The 25,949-nt window shown below is 40.9% G+C and overlaps 1 protein-coding gene across 1 annotated transcript; it reads right to left on the reverse strand.

Annotated features, from left to right (window-relative positions):
* Window positions 1–935: 935 nt before the first annotated feature.
* Window positions 936–13,681, reverse strand: LOC102046800 (uncharacterized). The gene is made up of 21 exons (XM_055714101.1): window positions 13,659–13,681; window positions 13,355–13,407; window positions 11,675–11,767; window positions 10,134–10,261; window positions 9,316–9,459; window positions 8,585–8,668; window positions 7,864–8,031; window positions 7,699–7,795; window positions 7,378–7,601; window positions 6,462–6,615; window positions 6,179–6,387; window positions 5,975–6,092; window positions 5,620–5,825; window positions 5,054–5,171; window positions 4,224–4,393; window positions 3,369–3,442; window positions 3,166–3,293; window positions 2,178–2,367; window positions 1,605–1,746; window positions 1,268–1,364; window positions 936–955 (listed from the first exon to the last, which is right to left on the reverse strand). The coding sequence occupies exons 1-21, from the start codon at window positions 13,679–13,681 to the stop codon at window positions 936–938; spliced, it is 2,640 nt and encodes an 879-aa protein (XP_055570076.1).
* Between the last annotated feature and the right edge of the window lie 12,268 nt (window positions 13,682–25,949).

The raw sequence follows: 25,949 nt of genomic DNA on the forward strand, positions 1-25,949 counted from the left end.
CCTGTAGTATAATTCTATTTAATATAAAGTTAAAAAACAGACACCCATTATTATATCTTTAGCCCTAAGGGATAGTGATTCATGCTAAACAATAGCTTTCCTTCAAACAGGAAAATATTGAATCTGAACTGGTTTCACATCACTGCTCAGATGCAAAGAAGAAATGGAGAAATTTTCCTCCCATTAAAAAAAGAAACAACCCAATAATCTGACAGGGGCTCATAAGCATCATGTTCTCTAGTAAGTAAAAATCTTTAACACTTCATGGATAGAATCCATGTATTGTTACTACTGCGAGTCTTCACTAAAAGCTTTTTTCCGTTTAGGCTGACAGCTTACTCAGCTAAGCAGTCACTGATGTTACCTGTGAAAGATTTCCCCCACCTAGAGAAGGCAACTTGACAATGCAAAGCCACAACACCTGCAAGATCCAGTCTGCAGTGTTCCTGTCAATAGCCACTACAGGATCAAGCATGTTTGACCCTGTCTTGCCTCAAAAAACACTTTTTTCTACTACATTAAGCTCCCTGAAATCTTTCATTCATACTGAAACTTTAAAAAGGCTCAAAGTGATTTACAATTGACTTCACACCTGTTGCCACCTTCTTCCCCTTACTCCCCCGAAAAAGCTTCCAACTGCCAAGTGACTAGACAGAAGTTCTGGACTTGCTAGCTGAGCAGACTAGGTCAGATGTAAATCCACAAAAGACTAAGAGTTTAACACTGTAGAGAAATATAAGACAGCAACACACTAATTTATGTTAAAGACAAAGATACATCCATACTGGTTAGCTGACCCTTTTCCTCAGTAGAGGCTGTCAATATATTTTCCCAGTAGATACTTTCAAGATGTCTTGTAAGTCTAGGTAGGCTGTGCTTGCTTAGGCCACCTCACTGCAGCTTCGTGAAACTAAATAGTTTCTGTTTAGTCTCTGTCAAAAGTCAGCATATTCACCTACAAGGAGAAGAGAGTCATACAGAAGTGTTATGTTACAACAGCAGCATACTTGGTATTCCAGTAGCGTAATTTAAGATTGACACCAACCTCTGCTAGTTGTTTTCCTTCCTAACAAGCACTGCGCCAGATGATGCTTGCCCACGCTGAACTGGTTCCACACTATGATCTGGTGAGACATTTCAGCTTTTAGTTTTCTTTACAGCACATGCTAGGACTAGGAATCTGTTATCTGCCACAGCTCATGACAGCACATGCTATAATTGCTGAGCAAAGATTCAGGAGTGAATTGAGAAGTGCCTGTTTTCTTACCAAGTCTGTGTTTCCCAGGATTGCATCTCTTTGGACAAAGAAAGCCTGAAGGCTGTTGTGTAGTGCTGCAGATCACCACACTGCAGTGGAAATACAGCTACAAGACAAGAATATTCATATTATGTGTAGAGAAGTCTTATTTGGCAAACATGATATGTGTACTGACCCCAAAAGGAGGTGACCTGAACACTGCTAAGTGGCTAGTCTTACAGTGTTATGCTTTCAAAGGGGTGGCTAGTTACCCCAGGCAGCACCTGGCCAGCTGAAACTTTACACAGTGTTTGCTGCATGCTGTGCTCCAGGCTCAAGCATGTGGCAGACCATGGAGACATCTCACCTGCTCTTGTAACAGAGTTGTGCCTTGTACAAAGGTGAACATCCTCACTTCAAATCTCTTTAGGTGCTGAGGAAGTTTACCTCTGAGGCTATAATTAACTTCATGGAAGACAGTTCTGTAGGAATCTTCACTGTTTTCGCATCTTTTGGGGAAAGTGAAAAAAAAATATATTTAATCTAAACCTTCATCACTTTAACTAGATCTTTAAACAAAGCAAGAAAATGAAATACAGAGGAGCTTTTCTCAGTTTTCCTTGGACCATAAGGGTGTGGCTAGAGCCTCCCCCAGTGATGAGGTGTGCATTTGGCCACAGTCAGGGTTGCTTCTTGTTCTTTCTTTCCAGCTGGAAGCTGTTAGCTAGAAGCATTGCTGGCCAGCCCCATGATCTGCTGCCACCAGAAGGCATAGCCACTGTGCTGACACTGACATGAACTCCACAGCCTAGCAGCAAGTGCCCACCAGGACAGAACAGTGCATCCAAGCCAACTTCTGTCCTCTTCCCCTTTTCTCCCAGCTACGGTAAGGGGCCTTGTGCTGGGCAGTTACCAAATACAGGCAGGAAGTCCTCCTTACCCATTTACAAGGATGGGCCATTGTGGAAGGCTGTCCTGGCTTTGGGAGTTCGCAGCCCAGCAGTTGTTCAGGTTTAGTTCCAGTCTTACATCTTTAGGCTGGAGCAGTTCAACTTCAAAATACAGTGCCTCCCTCAGGTATTTTACCACAGGATATTCCGATTCCTGGTACGGCTCTGAATAGGATTTCTCTAGAAGAGAGTATTGATGTTAAAGTTCCCTTTTTACAGAGTAAGTATTCACAAACTTTCTGCTTCACTCATCTTTCCACCACCAATTACTCTGGCACAGTTATACTAAAACCTGAGGGAGTGTATGAATGACAACAAATGTTGATAGGATGGCAGGAAAGTAAGAACTGGCAAGGAAAGCAAAGATCTGAACTGTATTCCTTGGCTCTGAGGATCCATAAGTGAGATGCTCCTGAAAAAAAAACATTGGACTAAGATACTCATTCAAAAACTGTCTCTATAAGAAATACCGGGGGGATGGGAAGTAAAAAACTTCATCAGGCCGCTCCAGTCAGAGTGGGTATTTGGTCCAGGCTTCAGTTAACCCTTTCTGCTAGCTCAGTTAACATTTTACAGCAGTATGGCACGTAGCTTCCTTCTGACACAGGTTACGATTATTTCAGTCAGTACTAACTCTGCTTAGCAACAATTAGGGAGTTGACAGAGAGAAGCTGACATTACATCCGCTACACAAAACATTTAGCATGCCCAGACCAAGCAAGAAAACATGTGTCAGTGATGCTAAGTCCGATCCACTACAGATAGTTGACCATTTATGTTGGGTTCTGGAACACAAAACCTCTGTTAGAAGCCTTGAAGAGGTTTCCACTTCATCCCTGGAGATTTACAAAAGTCATCTGGACACAACCTATTCTAGGTGGCCCTGCCTGAGCACAAGGCATAGACAAGATCACCTTCAGATGTGCCTTCCAGTCTCAACTGTTCAGTAGTTCTATGGAGTCTAATCATAAGTGTTACCTTTGAAAAGCTTCATTGAAAGAGCAAGAGAGCCAAACCCTGGCTTAATACTGGGTGGTGGGTTCTTCTTAGATTCGTATTGGACATCAACAGTCTGCTTGATTGCATACCAGCATACAAATTTCAGTCTGAGGGAAAAGGTTTAGCATTAGATTTTTCAGAACCAAGATACCTTGGACAGCCTTCTAGGGCATGACACTTACCGGTATACTGGTGTACCATTGTCAGGTCTGAAATAGAGGACATCGTTTTCATATGTCATGGTTGTGCTATTGAACTGAAAGATACACATAATTACAAACAAGACTGTTACATTAGAGTTTACTTTGATTTTGACACAATATCCACATCTCTCCACTTGACTGGTAGATTGCAATGAGCAAAGTGTGCTCAGGAATGGCCAGAAATTACTGGCCAACAGCTCTGCGCTTGCTGAACTAAAGCTGGCAACTACACCATAGTCAAGAAGAAACAGTTTATTAGCTAACACCACCTTGAATATGACAAGATGACATAACACCCCAAAAAGGGAGAACACTGGGCCAGAGATAGAGATCAGTTGTTTCTGTTGACAAGATCAATGTATAGCATGAGATGAAACACTTGCAGAAGCAAGCTGCATTCGTGATAACCTGAATTTGAGCATGACCTGATCCTTTACTGTTTTGTCCCTGCAGCTTATGTATTGTGTAAACACAGGTCCCACTCTGGTCTTGGGCCAAGTAGTCATTAGCAACACTAATCAGCTTCTGCAAGGCATATGAGTATATCTCAACAGCATAAACTCACATTTGATTCCATTACTATGCAATTCAGAGGTGTTAAACTGAAGGCTAGTTTCAGAAAGCACTTCTGACCTTGAAAACCATTTTTACAAACAAGAACTTCTGCCCAACTGAATTTAGTATCTTCATAAAAAGAGTGTGGATTTATTACTTAACAAAAAGTCATCTGTGACCTTCTTGCAACTTCTGCTCAACTCTGAGCCTCTGCCAGTTCTAGTAATAACTCTGCCCCAACACAGAGTAAACTTTTTTTTCTTGTGACTAAGCCCTTACCTTTCTACTTGTTCCACAAGTGTTCACATTGAACTTGAAGGTTGCAGTCTTCTCTGTCACTAGGCTGGGTTTGCACCGTCTGTCCCTCAAGACAAGCAGGCTAGTGTCCAGGTCTGCAACTCGTGCCACTTTTACTGCAGTAATAACCACAGTACCATTGGGCAGGCACTCTGAAAAACACATTTTCATGCAAGTCAGGACACAAACTCCTTTATTTTGGAGCCTAGCACAACAAAGAGGTTCTGCATAGATTAGCTGGCAATTTCTTTGGCAGCTCACAAGGGCTAAGCTTTGAGCAAGACTCTTTTCAGTACTAACACCTGATTTTCTCCAGGCCAACTGCCAGTAAAGTGTGCACTACATGGATGAAGCTGGTGATTTCCCTTACCTTTCTCTTTTCCTAGGAATTCTCACCCTCTCCCAAAAGGATTTTCCTAGCCAAGATATCCAGTACATTCAGTATTGATGAGTAGCTTTAGAATAGCTAATTTACATGCCAATGCTCCCCATACCCCACCAAAAAAAACCCCAAACACCACCAAATCATTTAATGTCAAAAACAGCTACAAAAACCCTTTTAAAAAAGCTTCATGATTTTGGAGGTGTGAGGGGATCTAGTTTTCCACCTCCTTCCCCCCCTCCAGTACTAGACAGGATAGCCACTCCAATCTGTAATTGGACTTGCCTTCTAGTATATTACTTTGTATGAAATCTGACAGACAAACAGAGTATCACACAAGTATAAACTCTAGAAACATTTCAGATTGCCTGGGCTTGTGTGACTTAATTATGCAACTCATTGCATTAACAGCTAATCCCCAACACATTACGTATTAGCTCTGAAGGTGAAAATCTGCAGGAAAATGAGAAGTGCTTCCTATTAGCCAAGGTGATGCCATCCTTCAAGGTTAAGTGGAGTGAAGTCTTTATTCCAGAGGTATGAAAATCCTAGAGATGACAATCACAGGTTAAACAAGAGAATAAAGACATACCGTTCAACTAAAGTATTCAAAAACAAAGAGGGCAGGTTATACAAGCCAAAGGTAATAGTGCTTGATCAAAGTCAAATCCACAGGAGATTTTTTTTAATTTCAAAGCCCACACAATGAACTTTTCCAGTCGTTTTGCAATACAAACTCCATTGCACATACAGGTGCCATTAAGAGACAGCTCATCCTTAAAGTGCTCGCAGAAAGATTTTTTTTTTTTCCTATTTCTGCCAACATTAACCAAGGGAAATTGAAGTGTTCTTCCAAGGGCAGAAAACAGTCCTCCATTAATCCTTTGAAGCCTATCTCAAAGGGAAGTTTCATTTCACCTTCAATGACATCATGTATCACGTTGCCATCTCACAGCTAGAGCATGCTTTTCAATTGCTACATGCTGGCATCCTTACCTCATAGTTCACATGGGAAGAAAGGAAAGGGACAGAGATTGCCAAGTGAGTGCCATTGTCCCTCAAGCTGTAGTTGTACTTCTGCACAGTCTCTGGGGTCAGGTGCCAGTCAGAGATGAAGGGTAGCCAGTTTTGGTCCACATTCCCATGAGTGATAATGAGGTGAAGGTTCCTCCCATCACAAAAGCCTCTTGCACTAGGCAATACTGTAATACAGTCAAGAGTCAGCCAGCACGCTAGCTGCCATCAGAGTTTAATCCCAGAGTTTGACAGTATCCCTGACTGAAATCAGCCCAGTTAACAGACGAGTTCACAGCCAAGCTGGTACAGTTTTGCCCATATTCTACTAGTTTACCTGCATCTTTAACAGCTGACACTGTTTTGACTGGGACAGCGAAGGTCTCACTTGTTGGATGGGTTACAAATTCAAGTGTGACATTCATGTTGTATGCTCTCATGTCAGCTTTCATGTACTAGGAAAATCATATTTAGAAATTAAAATCACTAAATGATATAATCATTTTTATATCATGGTATGCTGCTGTGTCATAGTACACACCTCTTTCTTAATGCTTGGCGCATCAAATTGGACTTGAATTACATAGGCTTTGCTTCCATTTGCATATTTGATCTCGTGTGTTAGGTATCCATGCTGAACAGCTTCAGGTACAGCAACAGTTGCCCCCTCAATGGTTAAGTTGACAAGCTCCACATCTGGGAGGAATGTTCCCACTGTCACATTTATTAGCCTCACACTCAGATTTGAGTCTGAAAAGGAACACAGTAACATTATCTATTAGCAGTACCAAAACCTTCAGTAAATTAAACATTCAGTTACTTACTGGTGGCTATAGCAAGTTCTACTTGTTCAAATGGTGTTTCTATTTCCTTGATGATAGTATGTTTGGTTAGTCCCCATTTGTTATCTTCCCACTGATGTTCCAAAAACAGGTTGATGACGTATTTTGCCCCATGCTGTCCGCTGCTCACAGAAGTCTAAAATTTCAAATCAACACCCTTTAGTATAATATGGTTTTACATTAAAGTTGTGTTGTAACATCTTGAGGTCAGCTAGAACTACAGCTCCAGACAACCGTCCTTCTCTGCTCAGGAATTATGAACTCCTAAGAGGCACTTGCTGTATCCCTATGAGTTTAGATTATATCAGATTACTCAGAAAACCTCCTTTGGAAAATTGTCCCCCACTCCCATGTTCCAAAGCAGGAGGGGACTGTTTCAGCAGTGAAAGGGCTCCTCCTGCCACTTTCTTTGGAGTTCAGTTGTTACATTTGTACAAGATTCATTTCACTCCTAGAAACTAGATTTAGATGTATAGCCTCAGCCTCTCCCAATATCATACAGTCTGGTAGACAAATGGGTCATTACCATTCTCTTAAGTGGTCTGTGTAAAATACACTAGAACCCATTTATGCTTTACAGTGCAGTTAGGACTGTCTCCAAGGACTATGACATCAGGACTAAAATGCAAAAGCTCTGTGTTAACCTGAGGAATAGTTCTGTGTAGGATTCTGTCCATTTGTGCTTGTGATAAAAAAAATTATTCACACAGTGGTGCTTACAAGAGCTGTCTTTGGTCAGGGCTTTTGAAATTTTTAATATACACCTTTCCTCCCCCTCACTCCCACCCTTCACTTGAAGGGAACAGGATGAAGAATTATTCCTCCCCAGAAAAAAAAACCCAAAAAAATAAAAAACCCCACAAAGTCTGTTGCTTGGCACCTAACATGAGTCACTAACCTTGTAATAGCCACCTTCTGCACCTATTGGTATCTTCATTGTAATTTCATTTAAGTCATTCAATAACACATATTTCCTGGAATCCATTTCTTTGGCAGAGAGTTTGTGTAGATTCACACCAGCTTCAACAAGCACATCTTTAAAGCTAGTTGCTCCAGCAGAGAGTGGTTGAACATATTTTGGAACAGTCCAGATTATCGTTTTGTTAGTGTAGTCCACACCATCTTAGGGACAAGATATGAGAGCTGTCAGCTCATTACTCTAGTTGCAAGTCAGTCTCTGTACATTGAAAGCACTGGAGCAAGGTACTGCACTTCTCACCTACAGGACATGCCACAGCAGTATCCACCATCAGAATCATCCATCGCTGTTTGTAAAACATACTTGATCTCACTGCAGAAAAGGTAATTCCCTGAGCCTGTAGGAATAAATCTTATTAGACTCACACAGCCTGGTACCTTGATAGGGTGGAATAAGAGTACCAACCTCTACCAGCTGAACTTGCACAGCAGTGTATGGTATTCGCAGCAGAATCCTGGTGTCTGTGGTGTTGAGTCCATAACCTGCACTCCAAGCATCACTTACAAGCAGAGCCTTTTTTTCTTCTGGCTGATGGAATACTATTTGCCATATTGAAGCTTCTCCTGCTTTTGCCTACCCAGAGAAGTTTATCAACAGTTTAAACATGTTGTTCAAAGTAACAGATTAACTCTATTCAACAATGTATTTTACTGAACAGCCCAGCAGTTTTGTTGCCTTATTCTAAATACTGCTAGTGAGATGCCCCTCCAGCTTTCCCCCCTCACACATACAGAAAGCTTTCCCATATGAAGAGCATCAGAGACCAACTGCATTGCTGCATTGCAAATGCAGGGTCCAAGAAGAAAAGCCTATCCACAGTTCACTTCTGGACCGTGGGGTCTTACAGGCAGTTTTTGTTGCACAGTCTCTTGCCTGGGGAATACTTGATTCCTAGGCTCTTTGAGAAATCAGTTTCCATTTCTTTCTTGGATACATGGCCTACAGCTGCCTGGATTTCTAACGTATAAAATCCATGTACTAAACCCACTTGGTACAGAAGTTCTGCTCTTCCGGCTTAAGTGCATTTGGAAAGGACATTTTGTACTGTGTTGACATAGACTAGAAGGATGGTTGTGCCAGAAATAGCACTAGATTTTTACTAGGAAGAAAAAACTTGTAGTTTTACCTCTGGAAAGGCATGAGTCCAGTCCTCAGGTTCATCTTGAGTGAAGTCTTTTACAGTCTGTGGAACCTCCTTCCTGACAGAAACCTGAAAGAAAAAAGCCTGTGTAAGGGGTTTGCTGATAGCACTTGTTTCCTTGTCTTCAACACCCTATAAGTCTTTTTCAAAAGAAACTAGCATTTCTTAGAGGGAGGTTTCCTTCTGCCAAGTGAAAAATTATGGCATAAGATGCCATCATGCATCGTGTATTATCTATTGTCCACTTGATTTCAGTTTCTGTCTATCTTCCCATTTCTACTTCCAGTTAAGGCCAGGAATTTGTTCTTGACTCTCAAGAGGAATCCTTCCCACCCTCACCCTCTCCTCCTGCCCCTGCCCCTCCCCCCCCCCCCATTTCTCCCCAGAAAATTCAGTAGGGAAAGTTCCTTTGGAAAGTATTCATTTCTTTTATCTCACATAAGATTTGTTGAGGCAGCATTCAGTGAGTTCAATCCATTAGCTTAACCTTTTGAATACCATTTCACAACTTTATTGGCTATTAATGCTTGCAAGTAGACTTTCAAAGCATAATATAAATGCATCACTAAACTCAAGATGGATTGCTCATGGCAGGGCATTCAAACTGTTTCCAATACACATTCCTAGCATCTAATCAGCTTCAGAAAGAGCGTCTTCCAGTACTCACCTCCTTACTGTACTTTAAGTACGTTCCCATAAGTACTTCCAGTACTTACCTCCATGTAGTTACTTTCACATACTAGCTCTCTCTGACTCCATGGACCATAATAGCAACTTGCACTTTTCAGATGAGTTGTAGCATTTTTCATATCAGGAGTAGGAGATGCTTTGATTTGTATAGTTACTGTGAACACATCTTTCTGCATGGACACAGTGAACACTTGCCTGTTAGGCTAATTTTCCCTAGTTAGGCACCACCTGTCCTTGTGACCTAAAAGTAAATTACAGCATCCACCCACTAAGCTCTGCACAGAATAAACCCATACTGAAGCATTACTGCTTTCTGCTTGATTGACTACGTAGGCTATATGCATCTAGGTATACAGCTACATAGCAACATAAATTCTGGGGAGCAGCTTCAACCTTTTACATACCCCCAGAACTGGACAAAAAAATGCTTTTTACAATATAGCTAATCTTATGTTTTATGACATAGTAGCAGTGAGCAAGCAACACAAGCAGCCAAAGCTTGTGAGTTTTTACCCTAACAAGTCTCAAACACTAAATATTAGAGCAGAGTGTAACACAGCTGCCAGAAAAAATTCCCTATTCTTACCCAAGAGAAAACAGTTGCCCTTCAAGGGCTCATGTGGTATAGTTCTTCATATGTTCATCTGCAGGCCATTCAAATATCAATATGACAGAATAGTCTCAGACCTCTGGATACATTTGAGGATAATTAAATAATTTTCTGCACATAGATGTTCAAGACACTGCAGCACCTCAGTTAATATCTATCAATAATTTGGTAATGTTTCACATAATGCTTGTATACAACAGCACCATAATAAAAAAATGCCTATAATAGACTTACCTCTAAGTGAGAATGGCAGCTTAGTGCAGAAGCACGAAATTCAATGGTACTCCAATTGCTGTAAGTTACTGTATAGCCACACTGTGATGCCACAGCCTCATCTAGCTCCCAGGCTATTCCAGATTGATCTATGGGCAATTAATGAAAAGCTGTATTAATGAGTTCACCTCCTGCTCTGCAAACTTCCCAAGCAACCTGCCCTTGCCCCAGGGTTCAGCTGACCCTGCCCTAATAGGGCCTAACTGCATACCTTGGGCTCAGACATAAGAAAATTGCAAAGTGGCAAAAAAAGAGCTGTGATATCTATAGAAAGTAAGAAAGGTAGAATTAGACAGACTGGGACAGAAGACACTAGCAGCTCAAGGACTGAAGATAAAAAAAAATATTACCAATATAGAAATATTTAATCCTTTCTAAATTAAAAAAGATTAATTTTTCTATATTAATAAATCATTAAATCCTAAAGGGGCAAAACCCCCAGTAAGCACAGAAGTTAAGTCAGTGTCAAAGTCATCAGGACTGACAGATGATGATAACCTAGCAATACCAGGAGTCTGATCTGTGGCTGTCACAGGCCCATATTTCTCTTTGGTGCCTGCCCAACCAATGAAGTCTCTTTAAGGGTCTTACCAGGATGACAAAGACAATAAAGCTTAGCTTGGATATTTTTTTTAGGCTACAAAAAGGTCTTTGTGGTTTTGGGCTATTTTGTTTGTGTTTTGGGCTTTAGTTTGGCTCACACCCCCCCCCCCCAAAAAAAAAAAATTGCTCTATACGTTCAAGCTGTACATATCCGAGTTGCAGAGTGCCTTTCTTTGTGTAGGGATGAAAACACCTGACCAAAGAACATATATTAATTTTTTCACAAGTTTAACATTGCCTTCCTAGAATGTTATGGATAGCATGGACTATAGTTCAACAGCTAATTAGCATGGAGAGCAGGTTCAAGCCCGAGTTTACATTTTATGCATATGATTTTACACCTGATAATGTTTATAGCCCAGAAGTTCTCACTCTGCCCTTCCAGGGCACCTCTCAAATGCACCTCTTGTTGACTACCAGCCCATAACCAGAAGGCCCAGCTAGTTTTCCCTTAAGATTCATTAAGAATTTATAAGCCTCCATCAAATCCCTTAGTTGTAAGCAAAGAGGGTGGAAAGCCACTAGTGCAAAATCAGTAGTGTAGTGCCAGCTTCAGGAAGTGAATTTTCAGAATAGTATGTGCTGTTACCGGAAAGCATTTTTACCAGGAGGCAAATCTACCAGCATTAACATGCCTAGAAATTACCAGCTGCATTTCCATTTGAGTCCTAAGGTAGCCATGATTAGACTTGATATCACCGAGTTATCACATAACTTGTCTGCAGGATACTTTATACAGAAATAAAGGTAGCATTTGGCTTTATTAACAACAAGGTCCAACCTACTAAGCTCTATAATCTTAGAACAGTGCAGGGAATTCAAGCATAGGAAGACCTCAGAGAATTTTAAACATTTCACCATGTGTAATTCCCTCTCCAAGTTCTTCTATACCAACTTACCAACAACAGAAAAAGATAAGTATTTGTCCTCAAAGTATTCTGTGCTCAGTGTTATACGCAAAAGGTTCCCCAGGCACTCTGAACTCATGGGTCCTGTGTTGAATGTATTGAAAAGCTAGTAAGAGGAGGATTAAAGGTAACACACAAACAAATCTGTTACTTGCCAGATTGCTTTATAAAGTCAGTGTTGTGATAGTTGTATTCCAACATCTCTGGTCAGGAGGTGTTAGAGGGTTTTATTTTAAAAAACAGCGATATTTCCAGGAGAAAAGCCAGACCTGATATTAGCATACTTGGGTGATCAGCTGGCAATGCTACCTGCAACAGCCAATCATGGAAACAGGATTTTGGAACAGGGTCAAAAAAAGTGCAGTAAATTGGCTGCCCCAATCTGAACAAGTTTGATGGAATAAAACAGAACAAGGAAGTCTCACCCTCCTAAGGAAAAAACCCACCCTTAAACCATGCCCCACTCCCCTCCCCCCCCCAAACAAAAACAAAACAAACACCAACCCCACACCAAACACCTAACCAACAAAAGTCCACAAACTTCAAAACAAACAAACAAACCCATACACACTTATTCTCAAAAGAAGCCACAATCCAAACCTGGGTGGGAGCAGGCACATCAGCTACCCATCAGCCTACCCTATTCACTTGCCCAAATACCAGAAGGCAGTGGCTTATGGTAGGAAATGACCACGCAGGAGCAAAGATAATGGCTTGAGAAGCTCAAGTCCCAAGCTATCATCACAGCATAAACCAGGCTGTGGCTGCCAAACCTCCAAACTGCTGAACAGAATAAACTGTTCTAGATGTAGGAGTAGAGACCAGAGAAGACTTTTCGTTTGACATGCATTTCAAATAAATGGGGATTTGTTGTTTCAAAGAGAAGTTTTCATAGCATAAGTAAGCCAATACCAACTAGACCTTTTATAATAACGATGTATTCCAAGGGCTTGGAGGATCATCTTTCCTAGAGATTTCAGCACTGAACCCTTAAGTTCAACTCCCACATCAAAGATGTTCATACTAGGGCACAGCTCACAGGTGCTGGCAAACATGACCTTATTCTGCCCATAGTCTAAGCTACCAATCTGATTCAGTACAGAAGCTATACAATTGCTCCAAGCTGGATTAAACCTCCTCAAGTATCTTTTTACTTTGACCTTTGGTAAATGCTATCATGTTTATATAGCACCTGCAGCAGGTAGGTCAGATAGTCTTAGAACCAGATCTCTGTATCTGCTGATCTAGGACCACCTCTGTTTTGTAAGGACAAAGTTGAAGTAGACAAGAGTTTTGGTTATGAAAACTGTTTCTTTTCAGGCAAAGTACTGATATCTTTATATTATTTAAAAACCTTACGTAATTGTATTGTCAATAACTATGTTAAAGAAAACAAGAACAACAATTAAGTCCTTCTTAAATCATCTGTGCTTGTTACCAGAATGAGGCAAGGTAGAAAGGTTTGCTTAATATAATGGTACATAAACCTAAAAAGTGACCACAAGCAGTTATCAACAGACACCTGCGTGCTTGGAGCTTCTCAGAAAAATGTGCAAGTAACAGCTGCCACAACAGCTTCGTACTCCTCTGAAACGCACACACAAGCACACATAACACCTATGAAAAGAGCTTAGAAACTGTTATGTTGAAAGCAGTTTACAGAAGCATTACCTGGTCTCTCCCAGGTCCATATTTCAGAGATTAATATCCCTGTTAGCAACAACCTGTAAGAGAAAACAGGGATTAGCAGCATCTTCAACTGTGATAACAGCTTGCTAATAAACTTCTGTGCTCAGAAAGTTCTGGCCTTGGTATTAGACTAGTCTTCAGTTTAGAGCTACAGATCCACACCCAGAAGTTACAAAATGAGATTTCCTTAGTCACTACTAGAAAAGCAGGGAAGGTAAGCCAGAAAAATTTAAATATATAAACCTTAGGTAAGACCATTTATATTTAGCAGCCATGAAACTCTCACCTCTGTACTAGACTCAGCTCCATTGCACATTTAGCTCAGCCTGTGAGTGTGGGTTGGTTTTTTTTTCTCTCCTTTATAGTCACACAGAAACAAAAAACTCCTTCATCAGCCTTACACAGAAGCAAAACCTTTCTGACTTCTCAGAGTCTTGGGATAAATAGAAAGACTGCCACCTTTATACTGATGAAACTCATTTTCAGCTGTTTACCCTCCTAACTATGAACTTATAATTCATGTCACCTGTTCATTTGCTTTACTGATTAAATCTGCTCCTACTGAGGCCTCTAGGTTCCTCCATTTTGATAGTTGCCAGCTCCTAACTATTGGGTTGTCAGGGGACAGTAGAACAGCTGGTGCTGTGCTGGTAAAGCATGTGGCAATTTGTTGGTTTGGAGTTACACTTCTTTACCCCGTGTGGTGGTTTGACCATGGCCAAGCAGCTCTGTCCCTGTTCTCAGCTGGACAAGGGAAAGAAAGGTCGGGGGTTGGGATAAGGGCAGGGAGAGATCACTCTGCAATTACTGTCATGGGCAAACAGACTCGACTTGGGGAAAAATAATTTAATTTATTACCAATTAAATCAGAGTAGGATAATGAGAAATGAAACCTAAACCTTAAATCACCTTTCAGCCACTCCTCCCTTCTTCCTGGGCTAGACTTCACTCCTGACTTTCCCCGCCTCCCCCCCACTCCTGTCCCCAGCAGCACAGGGGGAGGGCCCGGGGCTGGGTCCGTCCCTCCCGCGCTGTCCCTGCCGCTCCTGCCCCTCCGGGGGAGGCTCCTCACACCCTGCCCTGCCCCAGCGCGGGGCCCTGCCAGGGCAGGGGGCCCTCCACGGGCTGCCCCAGCCTGGGGCCCTGCCGGGCTGCAGTTCCCCACGCCCGGCCCCGCCGTGGGTCCCCCCGCGGGGCGCAGCCCCTCAGGCCCGGCCGGCCCCGGCGCGGGTCCCCGCGGGGGCACCGGCCCTGCCCGCAGCCCGGCCCCGGCCCGGGCTCCTCTCCCCGCGGGGCCACGGGCCCTGCCCGGAGCTGCTCCAGCGCGGGCTGCCCGCGGGTCACAGCCTCCCTCGGGCACCCCCTGCCCCGGCGTGGGGCCCTGCCGGGCTGCGGCGGGGGAGCTGCCCCCCGGGGGCTCCGTGGGGGGGGACGGACAACCTGCCTCACCATGGGCTTCACGGTGGGCAGCTCTGTTCTCTGCTCTAGTGCCTGGAGCCCCTTCTCCACTGCCTTGGGGTCTGCAGAGTTGATTCTCTCAGATATTCTCACTCCTATCTTCTCCAGCTGCAGTTTGGAGGGTTTTTTTCCCCCTTTCTTAAATAGGTTTATCCCAGAGGCACCACCACTGTCACTGATGGGGCTCAGCCTGGGCCAGCGGTGGGTCTTTCTTAGAGCCAGCTGGCGCTGGCTCCATTGGACATAGGAAAAACTTATGTCAGCTTATATTTATATATAAGTAATCAGTAATAATTTATATTTATATTTAATATAATTATTAAATTAATATAAATGTAATAATTTAATAAACAAATAACCTTGTGCATGTTAGCCCATGTCATTCATCTGTTTGAAATGCCTTTGCCAAGAGGCAAGCTTGGCAGTGTTTCCTAATCAGTAGTCAGAATTGCCTGCAACCCTCTCTCTCTATATATATTCCATATCTAGACTAACCTTATGTTGGGGATTCTTTTGTCCTAGACTTATGCCTGTGACATTTGGGGTTTGCTCCTTTGCACACGTGCAGGCTGCCCGCGCCGTAGGGCTGGCTGATTGATTTGTCATTAACACCGATGTCCTCGAGAGGGAGCCCGAGACTCTGCTCCGGCCGGCTCAGCCCGCTCCCTCCCCCCGGCGCCGCGCGCCTGCTGCGGTCGCGTTTACGTACCCAGAGTTTGTCCTTAAACCCAACACAGATTACACAGGCTCGTTTTAGACGGACGTATGTATTTATGCTGCTTACCGTGGCTAAGCTTACTGCACCATTCCTACGCCTTCAAGGGTATAAAAAACCTAACTGAATGTAAAGCCCAAGTTTGCAACGTTCCAAGATGTTGGATTTTACCCCAGAAACAAGTGTTACCCCCAACTGGTTTGTGTTGCTGTTGTTTCTTTCTGAAATTCCCTATACGATAAATTTTTAACTTTAAGGGGAGTTCTCCTGAGAAGCGCTATCCACCAAGGATACTATCTAAATAATAGATTATAATAATAAATAAAACAATGATCAGGCAGTAAGGGTTTAAATATTGGATAGCACATCCGTGTTTATTGCTGTTGGAGTGGAAACCATTTGAATTATGGCTTTATTTCACTGTGCAGTGCGTTTTTTCAATATTCCAAACAGGTTATTACACTTTTCCAGAACCTGATTTTAGGTGCCACCAAAGAAGTGCCTGAGATTTCCTCTAGCTTGCATCAGCTGCATTTGACATTTAGAGCAGATCTGTACTCTTGACAAGCCCATCACACCAATTATATGGTGTCAGGGTTGCTCGTGCTTTTTCACCCCAAACAAATTCAAGCCGTGTTTCCATTAATCCTTCAACCTGCCAATACTCACATGCAGGCTCAGGTCATGGGGCACAATGGCATCCTGGAGATGTCTTACTCACTTCTTGCAGTGAATAGTGAACTAGCAAGCATATACTGAAATAGGAGGAGAACTGCAGTAGTCCTGCTACAACTCAGCCTTATCACAGTGGTACTGAAAGCATTACCCATCTAGTTTACTCAAACAGGCACTGTTTGTCTAGTTCCTTCTTTTTGTTTTTTTTACCAATCAACTGTAGATGAATTCCTAGACACTTTTATGTTTCTGGGTTGTTGTGGTTTGTTTGTGGGGTTTTTTTGGTTGTTTTTTTTTTTTTTTTTAATTTTTAGCAAGTGTCACGTGTTGCCTTGGACCATAATTATGATTTTGGGTAATACAGTAACACAAATAAATCTGAGATCATTTATATCCCGTCAGACCTAAATTATGACCTGTCAACTGAAAAGCAAGAAGAAGTCTTGTCTCTTACAATTTGAATTTCTAAAGAATACTGACATCTAAAAGGCTTTACTCAAACTGTATGGCCAAAATGTCCAAGATTACAGACAAAATTTTCCTTTTGGCCTTTCAGTCAGTATCAGGGCAAGAAGAGGAAGAAATGATGTAGTATTATGCACACTTTCATGGCTAATAACTGTGTGAAACCATGTGCTGGTATCACCGTATTTTAATATTAGCAGCCTTTCAGCTGGTAACTGGTAATTCTCCCACGGCAACTAGCAACTGGGCAGTAGGGTCAGGTCATGTAGTGCCATGACTCTTGGATGAAGGAAAAAGGAGGTACGTACAATCTAGTATGGCTATCTGTTAAGCATACCTTGAAAGCTATTTTGACTGCATGCAAAAATGCATGATGAGTTAAAGTCAAATCATAGTTCCTCTAGGATTAGCTAATACGTAATTCTATGCTAATAGGAGTAATAAAACCAAGAGAGAATTTGCAGTCTCACATGTATAAAGTGGCCCTTGTAAAATGTCCATGAGGAAATGTATTACTCATTTTCTTCATAGGGTTGCAATGCAGAATAATAGATATTTAACCAACTAATCTATCTGTCTGTCTTTGTTTCCATGTAAAAAAAAAAAGGGGGGGGGGGGGGCGGCAGAGGGAAACAGTTCATTTGTAAGTCATACCTGCAAGAGCAGACACATTAGACAGAACAAGGCCATTAACTAAAACTCAGCAACTTACGCTGGGCTGCCTCTGCTGCAAGATATACTTCCTCTGGGGGTATGAATGATTTCTTAAATCATCGCTGACTTGATTTTCAGTTAGGCAGAGTCCTGCTAGCAGAGTACAGTAGAGCTAAGAACCCTAGAGAGTCAGTAAACCTGGTTTTCTTTGGGCTTCTCCGTATTTAGGGACAGTAGGTATAATGATTTTCAGCTGACAATTTAGATTAAACCTGGGACCAGCACATTTAAAAGGACAAATATCCCAAGTTAAAGCTTTATAAAGCAAGCTATGGTAGCCCTTTCTTCCCTGAATACTGTACAGCAGGACATTTGGAACGAGCTTCTCTCCAAGACTGTTGATCATGACCATATTTTCTTGTGAAACACATCATGTTTTGCACACAGAGCCTGCATGAAGCCATGCCTCCACCCCACCTTCTCCCAGCTCATGCTTTCTGAGTATCACCTCCTTCAGTGTGGTGGTACAAGAGCAGTGGATGCCCTCCCTTGAACCATAACCTGTGGAGTTATGTACAAGATCTCCTATACATGAGCATACCAATCTCAAGGTTTGTCTGCATCAATAAAGCTGAGCCAAATTAAGTGAGAGAGTTCCACCAGGAAGTAGTTTGGCCCTTGAAGTCTGGTTAGAATTTGAGAATAGGAATTTATGTGCAGTGGAGAGCAATTTGTGGAAACGTCTGGAACCAAATGCAAAGCAATTTGAATTACTATGATAGCACAAAAGTGCTTTGTGTAGACAATTTAAGACATCTGCCCATGGTCCAGACATCTGTGTGCAATGAATAGCATTTTTGAGCTAGCTCTTTATTTATCATTCAGTGATGTCCATTGATAATTGCTGCCCCCATACAACCCTGTCTTTGTCTATACATAGTTATATATGGTTACTTGACAACTGTAATAAAGAAGGAAATAATTACTTGTTCTTAAATTGAAAATACAATCTGTGATCTAGTTCTATTTCAAGTATAGGCAAACACATTTTACTCTTCCCTTCCATTTTCTCTTTTTGTCTGTATTTAAAGATGCTATTGCACATTTATATCCCTTAAAGTAATGGACATGTAAAGTAGCTCCTGTCATGCAGATGGGTCACACAGGTATAAACCTTTTGTATTTTTAGTTCATCTTCAGTTTCAGGTCTCCTGTGATGCTGAAGAACCTGAAACACTCAGGCCTATGCTCACTGGCCAGGATTATTCTCTTCAGACAGATTTCTTTGGTCACTTCCACTACTTCTCTGGATTTATACTTGCTATTTCACTGATTTGGAATCCTATCTTTTCTCTATTTATGTAAAGCCTTTGGGATCTTGCAATATCATTTACTTATCTAGTAAGTCTTTGGTGCTGTAGGAAGGAAGGAATTTTTCTTTGGTGCAAGACCATGCACCAGTACTAATCAGACACTGTAGCAACAGAGACAGCAAGTAAAAATAGTGTGTGATCACTAGCAAATAAACAGATTTGTTCCACCTGTTCAAGTAATTCCATGTCTTATTAGCTGTCAAAATGAAGCAATATAGAAGCAATAGAAGAGTAATCTTCCCAGAGTATCCTTATAGAATCTAACTTGTAATAATTTATTTGAATTACTTGTAGTAATTTATTTGAATACAGTTTTATGCTTGTTTATGGAAGTCTCTAATGTTTAATTCTGCAGTCTTGAACAAACAGCAATCTGATCCTTTCTGATTTCAGTGAGCTTTGGATTAGGCTTTCAAAGTTTGGAGGAGGAGGAGGTTGTTTGTGTTCCCAGCACACTGTAAACACTGAAAAACTTTTTGTTATTGATTGATTTATTTTGAAATTTGGAAGTGTATTCAGTTGTGTCAGTGCTTATCTGCATTGCCCTGCTGAAAGAGCTCCGTATAGCCTGTGGGGGAGAAGATAAATTCAAATTCAGATGACATGTCTCTTCCCCGTAAATGGCAGCCATCCAGTGTTAAGCTAAAGGTTTCACAGCACTTTTCATGACGATTAGTGAACAGCTCTGGCTTTCTGCCAGATTTCCTTCTTCTGCAGAAACAGATTCTAATCATAAGGAGCCAAATGATGAATGACATTTATGTAGGACCATTAAATATATGGTAAGGTCTGGGAATATCCCCACCTTGTGCAATGGATTGTGTAAGGAACCAGTCAAGTCTCTTGTCTATGGAGACTACCCTACGAATAATGTCAGAGAGGCAAAATGAGCTTAACCTACAGTTTGACTTCACAGCAGTCTGTGGAAAAGACTACGAGACAGAAAAGCCATGTTAGCTCTTCCAAACTCCCTTTCTTTTCGCCTCTTCGTCTTGAGCAGTGAGACAGAACAGGCATCATTGCACTGGATTCGAACATTGTACTGGGATTGGGGCAGTCTGTTTCAGATTTTCTACCTGGTTCAGATTGGGAACCTGATTAGACATCATTATCTACATCCTCCATTTATAAGACAGGGTTGATAATGTTTCACAGTACTGTTAGGCAAGATACAGGAAAAGTTTGTGAACTGCTCATACGCTACAGAATATATGTACCAAAAAGGCCATATAAGTATGGAAGATCATTTGTGGTTTACTGTAGCAGCATTATTTTAAATATCAATCTGGATTTACACTGCCTTTGCATACCTACAGGGAAAACTGGCCTTTAGATTAAGTATTTTACAGGAAAGAGAGAAGTCTGTGGCCTAAGGAGATATTGTTCACATCTTTTCTGTGTTTCATATACTCCTATTGATTCCACAATAAATGTCAGAGAATCATAGAATCATAGAATGCCGTTGAACATTCATCAATTCCAGTCAAAAAAAAGAAAGAAAAGGCGTTATGCCCTTGTAATAAATTTGACATTTGTTTTTCTCCCAAATAGAGATAAAGAGCAGAAATAAATATTTAGCAGAAGAGAAAGTTCAGAAGAAGTGAACTTTGGTCTGGAAAGAAGAAGAATTCAGAAGAATTTCTGTCTGGAAGAATCTAAGGGCTTTGCTTCAGCTTGCTTTGATGCTGGGCTGAAATCTCTTGAGGTTCTGTGGTATCATTTGGAGATTATACACTAAATGTCTTTACAGTTGGACTCCATGATTTTAAAGGTTTTTTTCCAACCTAAATGATTCTATGAGTCTATAATCTCACTGCTCTCCACACTAGGCCAAATTCCCCTGCCAGCCTTCCCTGTCTGTAATGCACTATGGTGTCTTGACCTTGATGGGTAACAGTTTGTCCCACATCCCAGAAGGTGTTGCATGGCAAGACACTCCAGACCATGGAGAAGAATAGGAGATATTCAGCAACTGAACCACAGCTTCCACAAAGTACCATGGCAGCTGATGACAGTATGCCAATAATAATAATTTCAAAGTTGCAAGGACACTTAGTAGTTTGGCAGTAAGTCATGGCAAGTTTTAATATAGGTACTGATGTCATCTTGCTGAAGGGAATTGCTCTATAGTAATTACAATTACAGTTGAAGGAATCAGGGTGATGCTGAGATCCCAGGATGGATGAGGGGTCTGGAAGTCTTCTTTACCCAACACTAATCAGAACAGTTATCAGCATCCAGGTGTAACAACATACCCTCTCTGAACCCTGTTTTTATTTGACCTTGACTTACACATTGTTTTGTTTCTTAATTTCACTTTGCTGACAGAAAACGATTATTCACTGAGATTCAGAACTTGAGTCTAATACAGTTTCATAAATTGACCCTTCCTGGTTTCATGTGAAAGCTCAGTATTTTCTACTGAAAGTGCCAACAGTTCTTTCTGCCTCCATTTAAAAAAAAAAAAAAGCAGTAGAAACTAGTTCTTAAAACCCCTCACAATTTATCAAACAATTGAATGTTTCATTATGACCTTGCTTGTGTCACAGGGAAATAGGAATTGTTCTTTCAAAATAAACGAAGACCAGTTAGAACAAGACTGGTGTCACACATCTAGTTCTGAACAGGTTCTGGCTGTAATTTCATTATTTAAGTTGTATGGGAGATGTAAAATTAAAGGCTCTTGAAGAGTTCAGGAGTGCTTTTAGTGCAGCTTAGTGAAAACACTTATTAGCTTACTGGGCTCCTGTCAAAATAGGCTACAGTTTAACTATGCATTGCTCACAGTGGCAAAATTGCCTTAACGTCTTCCCTGCTTGGCTCCCATCATCTGGTAGACCTGCCTGTCTTCATGCTACAAGGTGCTGCCCCCCTAGGAGCATCATTTTGACTATTCATGGGACTATTCTGTGGACTGAATTGGCCAAAATCACTAACCTTAGAAGAAAAAGATGGATTTTTGCTGTTGTCTTAAATCAATGCTAGCATAACTGGTCACAAGGAGAGGAGCTGGATTATTTTGGCATGGGGAGGACATGACTGTGTATAGAGATGGTGTACTGCTTCTGATAACAGATTTTTAAACACTGCATTTTCAGAACAGTAGATGTTTTGACTACTTCTGCCAGTTATTGCAGAGACAGGCAGGATCAGGCAACCTTGAACAGTAGGGAGTGTGACAGTCCTCTCTTGAACTTAGGTGACATGGCTGAGTTAGAATGCCCAAGTGAGGCACCTGTAAAATGTGATTTGAACATGGCATGTAACTACTAGAGAAGCCTTCTGAAAATTGGGGTTTAGATGCTTCACATCTTTGTCTGTTTGTAAAACTGCTATGTTGCTGTGTTGATCTTGCAGGTCCATTCGTAAGCCTGAGCCTGCGATACTGCCCAGCAAGAGCAAGCCTATCAGGAGAGCAGGAGAAAAACAAGGGGAAAAGCTGGGCTTAAACAACATATAAATATGCTATTCTAGATTTTATACATATTTGAAGCAAGACTACTATAGCTTAAGAATAAAATAATGTTAGACTTAGAGATATGATTTAATTTTACATAAACTGAAGGGATCTTGTTTCAATGTTATTTTTAAATTAAAGAGCAGCACACTGACATCAGTATAGGAGTAATGATGCAGCTTTTTAAATTATCTATCAGGCTGCTAATATTGCATATTAGTCCAGTAGATGTCCCAGGACTGCTTTTAGAGCTCCTGTGTCGAGCAAGTGAATCCTGTATGTTTTCAAAGCAGTTTGCTTTAAACTCCTTTGCAGTCTCTTTATAGCACAGGACTGGGAAGCAATGCTGATGTTGATTTTCTTTTGAGAAAGCACTATGTGCTTTGAATGTCTTCAGCTCCTTAATGAGATGAGTGTTATTTTTTTCTCTTGCAAGGCAATGAGCAGTGGCTGGTCTTCAAGAAAGTATTCATAAAATAACAGATTCTGCTGCAACTACTTTAACTCAGATATCCGGATAAATCCAAGTGTTACAGGGATCATTAAACAAATTTTAATATGGCTGTAGGGGTCCAAAAGTTCATGTTTTAACACTGTGTTAGAACTTTCATAATTCATCCACATAAATATTTTACTGAGTTCTGTATTATTTGTTGCATTTATAGAAAGGGGTGACACAGTGCCATTAAAACTAAGCTCATTGTGGGATTCCTGTTTCTTTCCATTAAGCAATCAGATGGCTCCGTAGCTGATTTAAAATTGGCCCACCTTTTTGCTTTGGAAAGCCCAGTCTCATCAGATACATTGCTTGCACCTATGTTCATCCAGTGTCTCCACATTCAAACTGGGCATATAAATAGATGTTTGTTGCTGAAGGAAGCAATTTTTAAAGCACCTGATTCTAATCACTGTAAGAAAGTGGATATAGTGTTACAAGGGCTTTAGATCAGGGTAACTATTCACAGCTTCCTTCATGCAAATGTTAAATGCTGCTACATTACTTTGGAAGTTTTCCACATTTGCTTGCAGTGGTATTCTTAACAATCTCAGAAGTTTATGAGTCCATAAATCCATCTACTTAGTACGCCACTATTGCAGGCAATCCTTTATGCAATCATTTTCATCAGCTGATTAAAACCCACTTCAAATCAAATGAAATTTGTCACCCCCCCACCCCCCAAACTCTTTAATGAAAGAACATTCCAGATCTTTATTTCCTTGACATTTGGAAATGTTCTAATTTTTATCCAGATTGTGTTCTTTAGCAATTTATATTGATTTGTTCATGTACCAGTACAGCTCTTAAACCTAAATTACTCTCACTCACCTCTTGGTTTTATTTCTCATTTTCAGAAGGAGAATTCATACTCAGTGTTATGCTTCGTTCTGTGGAATGAAGCATCCTAGTCTTTCTCATCCTATCTTAAACTTGATTCTCCATTCCTCAAAACATCCATCCTAGTAGCACATTTTTCTGTCATATAGAAAATCTGAATACAGATGAGATTTCACCAGCACTATATATAATGAACAATATGAAAGTTTCTCTGTCTCTGCTGAAAATGTCTTGGGGTTTTTACGGTCATGTTCTGTTGATGGCTCATAGACATACTGTGACCAATTACCTTTATGACTTCTTTCTCTAGTCTTTCTAGTCAGATCTCTGAGCAGATGGATTCAGCAAAAGTCATATCTCCTTGATGCATTTCAGCTGCTGGATGTGAAATGGCTCCCATTTTTAAGCGACACAAAATTGTATCATGTTATATGCCCTGTTAGTAAAGCTATATGAAATATAGCTTGTTTACATTCAAAAAACTTCCAGAAAGGACAGAGAATTGCCACAAGAAAAGTACGTGCAATGTGAAGGCCAAGCCAGTCATATGCACTGTTAGCCACCACTACAGCCAGTGTCCTGCTTCATCATTCTTTGCTGGATGTTAGATCATTGGACATTGGACATTTCATCCACTTTCTCCACTCAACTTCTCCATTTTTAGCCAATTTATAGATGTAGTGGCAAAGATGGTTGTCAATTCTTTTGAGGGCAGAACAAGCATTCCTTCACTAACGTCAGTGTTTCTTCTTGGTCGTGTCACTGAGAATGTGTTAGTGTCTCACCTGCAGTGGGTTGTGCAGTCATTTTGATGCCATTTTGGTCAGCCCTTCTTCCATAACTGCTAAATCACAAAAAAATCATAATGTAAGTATCCGTTGCCTTAACCAGAAAGAGATTTCCCTGTTCTTTAATCACACAGAATGCAATTCACTTCACATTAAACTTAGTCCTTTGATTTTAGGTTTTTAGCCTAAGCCATTAGGCTTAAGCTTTTCCTGTAGTCAGTCAGATGAAAATGAGCACCCCCAAAAAAACAGTTCTTGTTGTCAGGTGTGTGTCTAAGATAGATGGAATAAATCACTTGCCACGGACAAAAGAAGGTCCTTACTGGTTATCCCAGACTGAAGACCTAACCTTTGAAGGGATGCAAATGGGTGAAATTCACATCATTTTATTAAAATACAAAATGTCTAGAGCTGAAAGGCTTCTGTTTTGATCCTCTTTGGAACTTATATAGTAATTATGTCAATTGTCTGCCTTCATAGATTATTCAGAACAGAAACTTTCCAAAATGTGAACAAAGTTCTTAGTTTTCAAATGCTCTGTTTTTTCCAGAACACATTAAGTAAACACAGGATGGTAATGAAGATGTAGTAGTCCCTTCACATGTTCCAATGATTTTACTTGGCTAATCCAGAGCCACAAGAATGCCATAACTTCTTTCAGTATTCATGAGAAGAGGAAGGTGGGATGCCTTCTGATATAAATACCCTTACATCTCAATAATCAGTGCTATATGCTGTATAGCAACATTGATTCCTGGCCCATTTTTCTCTTAAGTATTGAAGGAAATCTTTGCAATCCTATCTTTCACCGACACAGCTGATGACTTCTGGCAAGTCAGAGAAATGGACATGTCAAGGACTTCAGAGCTGAACAGAAATGCAAAGGATGGACAAATCCCTAAAAAGAAAGAAACTAGAACTAGAATAAAAGAGGGTTTAAAAGCAAATTGAAAGACTCCTATAGCTTCAATATTACTCTATTCATTTTACTATTACCTTGCCTTCCAAACCCTGATTTTCAGGTCCTCCTGTAGCCCTATCTGTCTTATCCAATCTTCAGGATTTCTTCTGTTGTACTTGATTATATCACACCTACCCACATAAATCTGTGTTCTTGGACTGAGATTCCTAAGGGAATACCTTAGTAACACTGAATAGTAATAGTTGAAAACCAAGAATACAGCCAGCAAAGGAGAAATAAAATAATAAAGAGAAAGGAGGTTGAAGAAAGAAGGCCCCACCTTCTACTTCATCTTCCTAGGCATCTCCCCCCATAGACGTGTAGGAGAAATGAAAGATTACATATGATCCTTCTTCACCATTCTTTACAGACATCCTTTTCCCACTGAAAGACCTTGTCTTCTTTTACCTCAGTAACTATGCTTATTAAATTATTCCATTAATTTTTTAAAAGCCCTAGCACTGTAAAGCCCAATGTATTTCTTGTAGGCAAGAATTAAACTGTGACACACAAGCCAGATTATATATATCCAATGTCTAATTACTGTATTAGTAGCCTGTGTAATGATAGCTGCTGCATTCAGCATTTCCACATGAGCTGTCATTTATATATTTTGCTTCCAAGGCCCTACTTTAGACCTATTTTGCTACAGGTCACATTGCCGTTTCAGATTAGTTTGAGTTAGGAAAGGTACC

Source organism: Falco cherrug, chromosome 6, assembly GCF_023634085.1.
Source record: "Falco cherrug isolate bFalChe1 chromosome 6, bFalChe1.pri, whole genome shotgun sequence".
Taxonomy (NCBI): domain Eukaryota; kingdom Metazoa; phylum Chordata; class Aves; order Falconiformes; family Falconidae; genus Falco; species Falco cherrug.